Below are 12,437 nucleotides of genomic sequence, written 5' to 3'. Positions count from 1 at the left end.
AGATGTGGTATACATATATAATGAAATACTACTCAGTCATGAAAAGAACAAAATAATGCCATTTGCAGCAACATGGATGGACTTGGAGGATATTATGCTAAGTGAAATAAGTCAGACAGAGAAAGACAAATACTGTACAATATTGCTTATTTGTGGAATCTAAAAAATACAACAAACTAGTGAATATAACAGAAAAGAAGCAGACTCACAGATATAAAGAACAAACTAGTAGTTACCAGTGGGGAGAAGGAAGGGGGAGGGGCAATATAGGGAGAGGGGAGTAAGAGGTACAAACTATTATGTATAAAATAAGCTACAAGGATATATTGTACAATACGGGGAATATAGCCAATATTTTATATTAACAACATTATAATACAGGGAATATAGCCAGTATTTATTTTTTAAAAGTGTGACTCACTATACTATATACCTGTAACATATAATATTGTACATCAACTATACTTCAACTAATTAACTAATTAAAATAAAAATGTCTACTTTGTCTCAAATCCTGAACTGATGAGGGAAGTTAGATTTTAAAAATATGAAGTGTCTACAACTTCAGACTCTTCTTAAATCTGTTATCCAAACTTGCCTTTCAGCATGAATTACCTTTCTTCTACATTTCTACAGCCTTGTGCTTGAACCCTTATTATGGCCCTTATTAAAATCCATTCTCTATGGTTTATTTGACGCTATGCCCGTCTACATGGGAGTTCCCTGAGAGAAAGCGCCAGAACTGGCCCCTCTTTGTATTTTACCCCTTCTATTCCCTCACCTACCCCAAGCACATGGTACTTTATCTATAGTGGGAGTTCAGAATTTGCTTACAGAATCCGATAGGTACAACAGGATCCTGAACCCACAGTCCTAGATCTAAGACACCCCAGAACCCTGGCGGGCCCTTTACAGTTGCTTTCACACAAAGCAACAGCCAACCAACACCATGATGATTTCAGCTTCCAAGGAAATAATCTATCGAGTATAACCCACTGATTGGATTTCTTAACAGTTAAGCCTAATAATTTTTTAAAAAAGCAGTTGGCCCCCTAAATATTGAATCTCTATCCAGTGGAAATCACCTGACCCCTGGACTTCCTTGAATGCTCATGACACAGGAGTAAGCAGAGGTCGTAAATGTATCTTCCGAAGCCCCTCATTTGTATAGGGAGTGTCACCAATGAGGAGGAGATGTCAGTCCATCAAATGTATCACCTCAACATCCGCTTTCTCTGATAAAGGAAAATGAGACACCTTCTTGACTCATGATTTGGTAGTTTTCAGACAACAATGAAGTATAAGCTGTGTTTCACCCAAGGTGCAACACCCCGTCACAGGCCAAGGGGCATAAGGGCAGGGTCTCTGGAGTGTAGCCCACTTTTCCTCCCTTCCCACACTACTTAAAAGCTGATCCTGTTTCAGAGCAATTTCAGGCGTATCCGTGCAGGCTCAGGGCGTGGCCTAGCCCCAGTTTACACCTAGATTCTGAATATACCAGTCTTGGACTGGACTGATGTGCTTCCCAGTGGCCCTCGGGCTCTCCCAGGACTTTAGGAAGAGGGAAAAGCTTAGAAGGACCACGGTGGAGACAGGTGAGCTCCCAGCTACACGCCCTAGGACTCTGTGCAGGAGCAGGCAGGTCTTTCGCACCTGTGCTGACAGCCAGATCTGAGCCAGACCTGCACAAGCACCCAGAGCTTACAGGCGTCAGGACAGCCCTGTGCCCACATCAAGCTCTGTGTCCCCCTTAGGTTTGTAATTAACTCCTGGGAGGAATGGGCGTGGTCTGCTTTGTAAGATACGTTGGCATGAAGCATCAGGAAATACGTCATATTGTCATAGCTGTAATATTACAGGAATTGCAGCTTTTGAATGCTTCTCCCTGTGGCTGTGGACCTGGAGCCTTTATAAAGCGAACCGGTGCTCCCTCCTGCCCAGTCGCAGCTGCGAAGCCGGCCAGCCATGAGGGTCTACTACCTTCTCTTTGCATTGGTCTTCTTGTTCTTGCTGCCTCTTCCAGGTAAGAGGGGCTGGGAAGTGAGAGGGCTGAAAGGATTGAGAATATATAATTCAGAGTCAGCACCCCCCATTCTTCTGGGAATTTTAGACCAAATAGATTTATTGTCTGGGAACTAGACATAACCAATTTTTTTCTTTCTGACAAAGACCATTAAGAACCTTAAAGTAAGTGTCTCGATCTCTTCTGATTTACTCTTAAGAGAAAAACCAGCTCACAAAAGCCACCCCTTCTATGTAAGGCTGTTATACCTGCTAATGAGACAGGAAGAAAGTGATGTAAAATTTTAATACCAAGAGGAAAAATTGACAATCTGAGAACAGAAGCACAGACTTCTCTTTTATTAGCTTAGTGGTTGGTGGTAGAGTCTTTTGGCCTCTAGAGAGTCCCGGGGGACCACCGTGGCCCCCGCCTCCCAGGTGTCAGTTCACGAGGGGGTTGCCCGTGGTCATGCCACTTTCTCAGCACCTCGGCGGTTTATGGCTGAGCTGAACCTGTGGACACATTGTTAGTTGCTTAGTCCCACCTTCTACTTTACTCCTGATGGTATAGAAAAAGGAAAAAGAAATAAAAGAAAGGCCACAGATCAGTTATTTGAGGAATTCCAAAAGCCTAGGTCTTGCACTTCCTAAAACCTTCCCGTGCTTTCCGTTTCTTCATTGCAGGCAGTGGAGGAATCATAAATATATTACAAAAGTATTATTGCAAAATACGGGGTGGCCGGTGTGCTCTATTTGGCTGCCTTGCATGGGAGACACCCTCAGGCCGTTGTTCCCAGAGTGGTCGAAAATGCTGCCTAAGGAGAAAATGAAAAATCCAGAAGCACGATGAGAATATTGCCAAGTGTGAAAATGCTCCCTCGAAGTCTATAGAAGCCAAATCAAATTAAAGATTTTTTACAAAAAAATTAGAAGCCTGACTTTTTTTTTTCTTTTAGTTCTGGTTATTGTGTTAGTTGTTACCAAACAGGCGACTTAGAAAGTGCTGGTGACTCACCTTTAATTCAAATAAAGTATAATCTCTAGAGCAATCCACAAGGGGATCTAAACTAGTGTTCCAAGGGTTATCAGATTTTATTCCTCTTTTGCAAATTTTGCACCCCAGTGACACAGGACTCCTTGTTCTTCCTGAAATATTTTCTTCACTTTCTCGTCACCCATTTTGAGCTTTCCAGTTCATCTATATGCTATAGCCTCTCCCCTTCAAATCTATGTCTAATTTTTTGCCGACGGCCATTCTGACTGGTGTGAGGTGATATCTCATTGTGCTTTTGATTTGCATTTCTCTAATGATTAGTGATGTTGAGCATCCTTTCATGTGTTTGTTGGCAATCTGTATATCTTCTTTGGAGAAATGTCTATCTAGGTCTTCTGCCCATTTTTGGATTGGCTTGTTTGTTTTCTTGATATTGAGTTGCATGAGCTGCTTGTATATTTTGTAGATTAATCCTTTGGCAGTTGCTTCATTTGCAAATATTTTCTCCCATTCTGAGGGTTGTCTTTTCATCTTGCTTATGACTTCCTTTGCTGTGCAAAAGCTTTTAAGTTGCATTAGGTGCCATTTGTTTTTTTTTGTTTGTTTGTTTTTATTTCCATTTCTTTAGGGGGTGGGTCAAAAAGGATCTTGCTGTGATTTATGTCATAGAGTGTTCTGCCTATGTTTTCCTCTGAGAGTTTTATAGTGTCTGGCCTTACATTTAGGTCTTTAATCCATTTTGAGTTTATTTTTGTGTATGGTGTTAGGGAGTCTTCTAATTTCATTCTTTTACATGTAGCTGTCCAGTTTTCCCAGCACCACTTATTGAAGAGGCTGTCTTTTCTCCATTATATATTCTTGCCTCCTTTATCAAAGATAAGAGGGTGTGGAGAAAAGGGAACCCTCTTGCACTGTTGGTGGGAATGTAAATTGATACAGCCGCTATGGAGAACAGTATGGAGGTTCCCTAAAAAACTAAAAATAGAACTACCATATGACCTAGTAATCCCACTACTGGGCATATACCCTGAGAAAACCATAATTCAAAAAGAGACATGTACCACAATGTTCATTGCAGCACTATTTACAATAGCCAGGACATGGAAGCAACCTAAGTGTCCACTGACAGATGAATGGATAAAGAAGATGTGGCACATATATACAATGGAATATGACTCAGCCCTAAAAAGAAATGAAATTGAGTTATTTGTAGTGAGGTGGATGGACCTAGAGTCTGTCATACAGAGTGAAGTAAGTCAGAAAGAGAAAAACAAATACCGTATGCTAACACATATATATGGAATCTAAAAAAAAAAAATGGTTCTGATGAACCTAGGGGCAGGACAGGAGTAAAGACGCAGACATAGAGAACGGACTTGAGGACACAGGGAGTGGGAAGGGTAAGCTGGGACGAAGTGAGAGAGTGGCATGGACATATATACGCTACCAAATGTAAAATAGATAGCTAGTGGGAAGCAGCCGCATAGCACAGGGAGATCAGCTCGGTGCTTTGTGTGTGACCACCTAGAGGGGTGCGATAGGGAAGGTGGGAGGGAGACGCAAGAGGGAGGAGATATGGGGATATATGTATACATATAGCTGATTCACTTTGTTATAAAGCACAAACTAACGCAACATTGTAAAGCAATTATACTCCAATAAAGATGTTAAAAAAAAAATCTACCTCTGAAACTTCAATGCATCACTCAGGGTTTTTCCCAGGTCCTTCTGAACACTTTACACCTCAGAGAAGTGGGAAGCCTGGCTCTTCCTCGACCGTTCCATTGGTTTTCCTCTCATCCTCGCCTCTGTTCTGGCTGACCTCATGTCTGGCATATAATGTCTCCCCTAGCTTTGTCTCCAAACTTTAACCCACCTCTCAGGGGCCATCTCAAATTCTACCTCCTTCTGGAAAACACAGCTGATTTCCCAAACAAATACAATCTTTCCTCTGACTCACCACAGGGTTCTGACTTAATTGCTCCATCTGAGTCTTGCTTAATTTTTGCATTGTATACATTTGCATATTTCCAATCTCCATATTTGGTTGAAGGATTTTGAAGAGCAAGGACCTTGTCTTAATCACTTCTGGCCTAAGTGTCTTGACATAAAAGCTGCTCAACAAGTGTTTAGTGAGTTGAAGTACATTCCAAGGCCTTGGAGCCATTGCTCCAACTAACTATTTAGTGGTCTCTAGAGGTTGATACGGAATGATTCCAGCCAATGGAGTGGGAGGCTCATTGCCTCCCATTCTAACCCCCAGTCAAGGCACTGGGCTCGTAGGAAGAGGGGAGCTGACACTCAAGGACAAGAGCTTGGACCCCACGATTCATAAAAAAAAAAAAAAAAAGAACTGCTGCGGGAACCGCCCTCTTACAGTATACAGCTAAGGAACCAGACAAAATGTGTCAAACCACTGTTTCAGACACTGGACACAAGCAGTGCAGGACCATGATTGAGGAGAGATGAAAACAAATGAGGTGAAACTTATAAAGTCTCCAGCCTCTACAGGAGACAGATTTCCAGGCTAAAGCACAGAGAGGAAGAACCCAAACAGACCAGCAATTCTTCTGAGTCGAAGAGACTGGGGTCAGTGTTCAAACAGCACAGGACATCCTCATTTCCAGGACAGAAAACCAGCAAGGGGCATCAGGATGGGGGTGGAGCTCCTGAGAGTATATGGGAAACCTCTGTACGTTTCATTCAGTTCTAAAACTGCTGTCAAAAAGGAAGTCTATTACTTTCAAATAAGGTAAAAACTTTAAAACTAATAACAACAACAAAATGCTAAGAAAATTCCTGAGCAGCAAACTTGTTCTATATTAAAAAAAAATTATTCAGGCAGAAGGAAAATGATACCAGATGGAAATTTGGCTCTACATGATGGAATAAAGTGTGATGCTAAGATTCTAGACACTATCTTAAGGAGAGAGATGGTCATTTTGTTAGGGGAACCACTGACTGAAACTGCCCGCCTTGGCCAGGCAGGATAGTAGCCACTTGCATGAGTTATCTTACAACAGGAGGTCCTGATAAGGAACGCAGAACTAACAAGCTACCAGCAACAGGAAGAATTCGGGAAAGGTCAAAAGGAGAGAGGAGACACCAGTCCATATGTCCTACCAACCCCCAGAATCTTTCTCGTTGGAATCCATCTTGGCCGAATGATGCGTGCGCCACGAGGATGGACCCTGAGTCAGAGTGATTGGCCAGAGACAACCTGGAAACAAACCTCATCACATAAAACCCAAGACTGCGAGCCCTGTGGCAGAGCAGTTCTCCTGGATCCCCTTAGCCTGCTGCTCTCCACCCGGGCATTCCTTCCCAATAAAGCCTCCTGCTTTGTCAGCAAATGTGTCTCCTCGGACAATGCACTCCTGAGTGTTAGACAAGAGCCTACTCTCAGGCCCTGGAAGGGGTCCCCCTGATCCTATCTGACTGAGTGTTCTAAACCTTTTTGATATTTTTTTGACAAAACTTCCCAAATCAAATTGTAATGAAGTTTCTTTGACCTCTAGCTAACTTTGGGATGCTTCAAAGGGCCCCTGAAACATCCCAAAGAGAGATATTAAACTAATTAGGTTCATTTGGTATGTTAAATTAGATAGGAGGTGTTGTCAAATGAGTAATAAATCTTTTTAGGTTGTATTGTATGCTAAATGTTACTAATATAGATATTCTAGAAATTATATGGGATTCCTAAAAATGTGATATGTCCTGATACAATGTTATCAGTCATAATTCTAGTTATTATCTTAAAGTGTTATATGTCACGACAGTAATCAAGTTTCTTTGTCAATTGCATTGTAATCAGATTTTAAACGTACCTTCTTATAATTCTTTCGTCATTTTCTTTAGTTATGGTTTTATTCTGATGCCTTTGCAAAAATGCTTCCTCTTCAAGAGGATTTATAGAAAGGACTTTTGGATAAATATAAGTTTCTGACTTTCAGACCATAAAGCTGAACTGGGTAAGAAATTGAAAAATTCTAATGGGAAACCTGATGACTTCATAAAGCTGTTAATAAAAAGGATTAGTTACATAGGAATGAGTGAACTGGTGAATATGGTTATAAACTTTATGGTTTCTAACTGAAAAATTACTGGTTTAAATCTGTGTTTTCCAGGTGGAAGGAAAACCTTCCCCTCAAACTAATTATGACTTACAGTAATTTGGTAAATTATACGTTTGTAAGCAGAACTGACACATTTATCTTTTCTCTCTATCTGCTTTCTCCAGACATTGGAAACTCTTAGGTTCCCATCAGCTTTATCAGATAAATTAGGAAGGCCACTCACTAACAGGTACAGAAATCTCAAGGTATTTTGGTGACCTTGAAAAGGGATGAATTCACCTAGATCTGTTAAGCAAAATCTGTGATAAGCCCTTGGCTTGACTTTCCTAGCCTGGAGAGGTCTTTTAAAAGTTCAGCCTGAGACTTCTTATAAAAGATTCAGCAAAAAAAAGAAAAAAAAAGTCCGTATGATCAATTACAGTTATATAAATCATCAGGCCAAGTTTATTGAGATCAGACCTATTCTGCAAACAAACTAGTCTTAATTTCGTTATATTTGGTAAAAAATGAGGGTAATTTTAGAGAGAAAAAGATTATGTTTCAGTGAGTATTAAATTCCAGTTTTGTTAATGGAGGTCTGAATTTACAAAGACTCACCTCCCACATAGTTCCTTGCTGTTATGTTATATTAGTGTAAAGTCTAATTGAATTATTTATTTATTTGTTTATTTATTTATTATTTATGGCTGTGTTGGGTCTGCGTTTCTGTGCGAGGGCTTTCTCTAGTTGTGGCAAGCGGGGGCCACTCTTCATCGCGGTGCGCGGGCCTCTCACTATCGCGGCCTCTCTTGTTGCGGAGCACGGGCTCCAGACGCGCAGGCTCAGTAATTGTGGCTCACGGGCCCAGTTGCTCCGCGGCATGTGGGATCCTCCCAGACCAGGGCTCGAACCTGTGTCCCCTGCATTGGCAGGCAGACCCCCAACCACCGCGCCACCAGGGAAGCCCTCTAATTGAATTATTAAAAGGACACTCTAAGTCTGTTTCTGAAGCTTATCTCAGTAATCTGTCTTTGGATGAAGATCAGATGCCCCACGACCTGCAATCAGGGAATTTTGCATACTGGAAAAGACATAATTTAAAGAACTATCTCCAACCTAGATGGAAGGACCCTTATCAGGTACTCTTACATAGCCCATGCACAGTGAAACTGAAGGGAATTGACTCTTGGATTAATTTCCACTCACAAAGGGCCCCTGCGCTGGACAGACCTATAGAGGGGATGGCTGACCTCAAAATCACCTTAAAACCATGCTCAAACCGAGGCGAAACTACACTGACAACAGGTTGAGAAGAAGACAACATCAGAGGTAGACAGCTTGCCCAAGATCCTGAACCTGACTCATATGATCATTTATAATGTTTTCTTGACTTCTTGGATGCTTGCATATGAATCAAATGTTTTTCTATCATAGGCATGATCCTATGCTAGTTTTAAAAATCGTTCCAATTGTTGGTTTTGTGGCCAGTTGCCTGTGTCTAGTACTTCTGGGTTACCTTGGTGGATTTCTTCATTCCAAGGCTCTAATTGGTTAGCCCTTAGGAAATTTATTTTAAAGAAAAAATTATAGTCTTGTTCAAGCCACTGTTGATATTACTAGGTGGGATTCCCTCACGTAGCCAATTAATAATACCTGCTCTGACCCTGGCCATAAATATAAATTTTTCTCTATTACTCCAGCTCAATCAGAGCAACAAGCAAAATTTCATATCAGTGATTGTGATAGTGTAACTCTAGATATGGGGAGAAGCAACAAGAAGGAATACTTTCCTGGACCAAAATAGACTACTAAGACAGGTGGTCCAAAGACTTTTGTCTACTAGTAAGGCCTAGTCCAGTAATAGCACACTGAGTAGCCTATCAACGAAATCTTCACCAGACCTGGGAATGAGCATTCCTGGCACCGTGGGATGAAATGGTCATGAAATGCCTCCCAAAGCATGGTCAAATTTATGACCATGAGGATGTCCTGTCACCTACAAATTGGCACTTGCCATTGGCACTTGCCATCTACCTCTACAGGGATTAAATCATGACCTGCTGCAACTGCTGACCTTCAACACCTCCTGAAAGTAGTTCAGGGTGGAGATCAGGAATTAAGCACTCTGTGCTCTGGAAAAACTAGCAGAACAGGCCTTCAGATAGTTAGATACTGTCAGAAGAAGATTTTTATGAGCCCAAATTCTTGCATCTTCTCATATCTAGAAAAGCACTAAAATCATTAACGTTGACATCCACTTTGGCCATTAAGGAGAGAAATGCAACTTTAAGTCAAAATGGAGTAGCTGTGGTTCAGACATCCAATGTGGTTCAGGCATTATGGACGTGATTTCAGACAAGTTCTTGCTAAGAACTAAGAAGAATACTTAGCAAATATTGCTAAGAACTTGAGTTTTCTGAGCTGTGTCAGACTTGGGATGCCACCAGCCATTCTCAAAACAATGCCTGCTGGCAGCTGGTAGCTGCAGTCTCATGGTTTCAAGGTATCCTCTTGTAGCTATTAAATTTTTAGACAATGAAGTTGTTTTAGATCAGATATTAATAAAATAAATAAATAAAATAAGATGTTTGGTGGCCAATAGCTCCTGTTATGCATAAGTTAACACCACATCAGAAGTTAAAACCTACTTAGATAAAAGTAAACAACTGGCTACCTGGCTACAAGTCTCCCCAAGGTGCAAGGTACAGACTGGGTTTCAGGCTTATTCTTCTGATTTCCTCAGGGAATAAGATTTATTTTGTCTATTAAAATTCCAGTTGTCACTCCTCCAACTACTTCTAATTGGGTCTGTTACACCAAAATGGCAGACCAAGGGATTGAGATTTTAATCATACAAGACTCACATCCAGGACTTGGAACTCAAAAATTTTTCCAGTTCAGTGTCTATTCTCCAAACTGAGGCAGGACTATGCCCCATTTTAGCAGGAAGTGGCCAGAGCCGTTGTCCCCCAGTTCCCTGAATTGAAACTGTGCAGGACTCTGTGGGGCTCCAGAGTATAAAGCCTTTCTGTGTCCCCTGTTTCTTGTTTGTAGGATGTAGGCTTCATTCAGCCTACTTGACCTTCTCTGAGTTCCAAAGGGCAGATTCAAACAGTTGCTAATCAGGAAAGGGAGTGGATGCAGAAACAGGGGAGGAGTGATCAGGGGTGGTGCAGCCTTAGGGCACGGTCCTGGTTCCTCTTCAAGGAGTATACATAACATTTTTGAGTTCTTCTGCAGAAAAGGGACCCCCGCCCAGGTGGAGGATGGTAACTTCAGGCTGAGCCCAACATTCCTGAAGCACCACCCTGTCACCTCGCCACCAACTACCAGAAGACAGTCAGCCTGCAGCCCTCACCCCAAATTTTGCCTTCCTTTTCTGGGCCTGGCGATGACCACCCTGGTAGGCTTCCTGTTTGGCCCCTGTCTGTTTCAACTGTTTACCAGGTTAATCTCTGACAGAGTCCAACAGTTTAAGGCTAAATGGTTGCTACTACAAGGGTAAATGCCGGTTTGGGGCACAGAATATGTCGATTTAGATCAGGTGGAGAGAGACTTCAACTCTACTAGGCAGGACTACACCCACTCTCAGCAGGAAATAGTTACAGAAGAAAGACCTCTGCCTCAATTTCCAAGAAGTATCTTGAGTATGAAGTCTCTCAGGGGGAAGTTGTTAGGGGAACCACCCTAACAACTGAAACTGCCTGCCCTGGTCAGGCAAGATAGTAACTACTTGCATGAGTTATCCTACGACAGGAGGTCCTGGTAAGGAACGCAGAACTAACAGCTACCACCATCTGGAAGAATTCAGGAAAGGTCAAAAGAAGAGAGGAGTTGCCAGAACATATGTCCTACCAACCTCCCAGAATCTTTCTCATTGGAATCCATCTTGGCTGAGCAATGTGTACGCCACCAGGAAGGACCCTATGTCAGTGATTGGCCAGAGGCAACCTAGAAACTAACCCTATTACCATAAAACCTGAGACTGCAAGCCACATGGTGGAGCAGTTCTCCTGGGTTCCCTTACCCTGCTGCTCTCCTCCAGGGAGTCCCTTCCCAATAAAGTCTCTTGCTTTGTCAGCATGTGTGTCTTCTCAGACAATTCATTTCCGAGTGTTAGACAAGAGCCCACTCTCGGGCCCTGGAAGGGGTCCCCTTTCCTGCAACAACTTCAGTAAAAATATAAGACCCAGACATATGCTATCTATTAAAAACCCACTTGAGAAACCAAATATAAAGGCAAAGATAGATTAGAAGTGAAAGGATGGAAACAGATATGCTACAGAAACATTAATCTAAAGAAAACAGAGTAGGCTATTTGGTTAATTGACTATAAATCAAGTAGCTTTAAGGACAAGGAGTATGACCAGAGATAAAGAGGGGTATTTTTCCTAATGATAAAGTGTTTAATTCATCAAGAAGACATTTTAAGGGACTTCCCTGGCAGTTCAGTGGTTAAGACTTCGCCTTCCAGTGCAGGGGGTGTGGGTTCGATCCCTGGTCAGGGAGCTAAGATCCCACATGCCTCGGGGCCAAGAAACCAAAACATAAAACAGAAGCAATATTGTAACAAATTCAATAAAGACTTTAAAAATGGTCCACATCAAAAAAATCTTAAAGAAAAAGAACACATATTAATACTGAATCAGAATGTACCTAGCAACAGAATTTTAAAATTCTTAAAGAAAAACTTATAGAAATAAGAGGAGAAACAGACAAATTAACAATTACAATTGGGTATTTCAGCACTTCTCTGCTTGTCATGAAAAGAAAAAGCAGACAAAGTATCAGATATAGAAGAGTTGAACAACAGTAGAAAAAGTTTTTTAAAAAGCTGATACTTTGAGAGGATCAACACAATTGTTAGAGCTCTCACTAGGTTCATTAAGGGGGGGGAAAGAAAATTACAAGATGCCTCAGGTGTATGCCCACCCTCCAAGCAAGTAGGAAAATGAGAACAGTTCTGCATCTCAGCATTATGTAAACAAGGAGTTGCCACAGGTGGCAGTAATCTACACCCACATTCATTACCTCCTACAAGGTCAAGCTCTTATTATTATTTTTTTAAATTTAAGGTGTACTACCAAAAGCCACTACAGATACAATGCAATCTCTATCCAAATTCCAATGACCATTTGTAGGTCTTTTTTAGAAAAATGTCTATTCATTTCCTTTGCCCATTTTTTAATCAGGTTGTTGTTTTGCTATTGAGTTGTATGAGTTTCTTGTACATTTTGTATATTAACCCCTTGTTAGACATATGATTTGCAAGTATTTTCTCCCATTCTGTAGGTTGCCTTTTCATTTTGTTAATTGTTTCATTTTATCGATTGTTTCTTTTCCTGCCATAGCCAACAGGTTTAGAAAAAGATGCTCAATGTCACTGA

General features: G+C 41.4%; 1 protein-coding gene across 1 annotated transcript; it reads left to right on the top strand.

Annotated features, from left to right (window-relative positions):
• The first annotated feature begins 1,965 nt into the window (after nt 1-1,965).
• Nucleotides 1,966-2,831, top strand: LOC132356623 (beta-defensin 103A-like). Its single transcript, XM_059909542.1, has 2 exons — nt 1,966-2,023; nt 2,686-2,831. Exons 1-2 carry the CDS (start codon nt 1,966-1,968, stop codon nt 2,829-2,831), a joined length of 204 nt encoding a protein of 67 aa, XP_059765525.1.
• Nucleotides 2,832-12,437: the final 9,606 nt, after the last annotated feature.

Source organism: Balaenoptera ricei, chromosome 21 (assembly GCF_028023285.1).
Source record: "Balaenoptera ricei isolate mBalRic1 chromosome 21, mBalRic1.hap2, whole genome shotgun sequence".
Classification (NCBI taxonomy): Eukaryota; Metazoa; Chordata; class Mammalia; order Artiodactyla; family Balaenopteridae; genus Balaenoptera; species Balaenoptera ricei.
The sequence above is the reverse complement of the archived record's forward strand: the minus strand, read 5'-3'. Positions and strand labels throughout refer to the sequence as shown.

Coding starts and splice junctions, on each gene's coding strand:
- LOC132356623 (XM_059909542.1), top strand. CDS start 1,966: ATGAGGGTCTACTACCTTCTCTTTGCATTGGTCTTCTTGTTCTTGCTG. Junction 2,024..2,685: donor GTTCTTGCTGCCTCTTCCAG/GTAAGAGGGGCT, acceptor TCTTCATTGCAG/GCAGTGGAGGAATCATAAAT.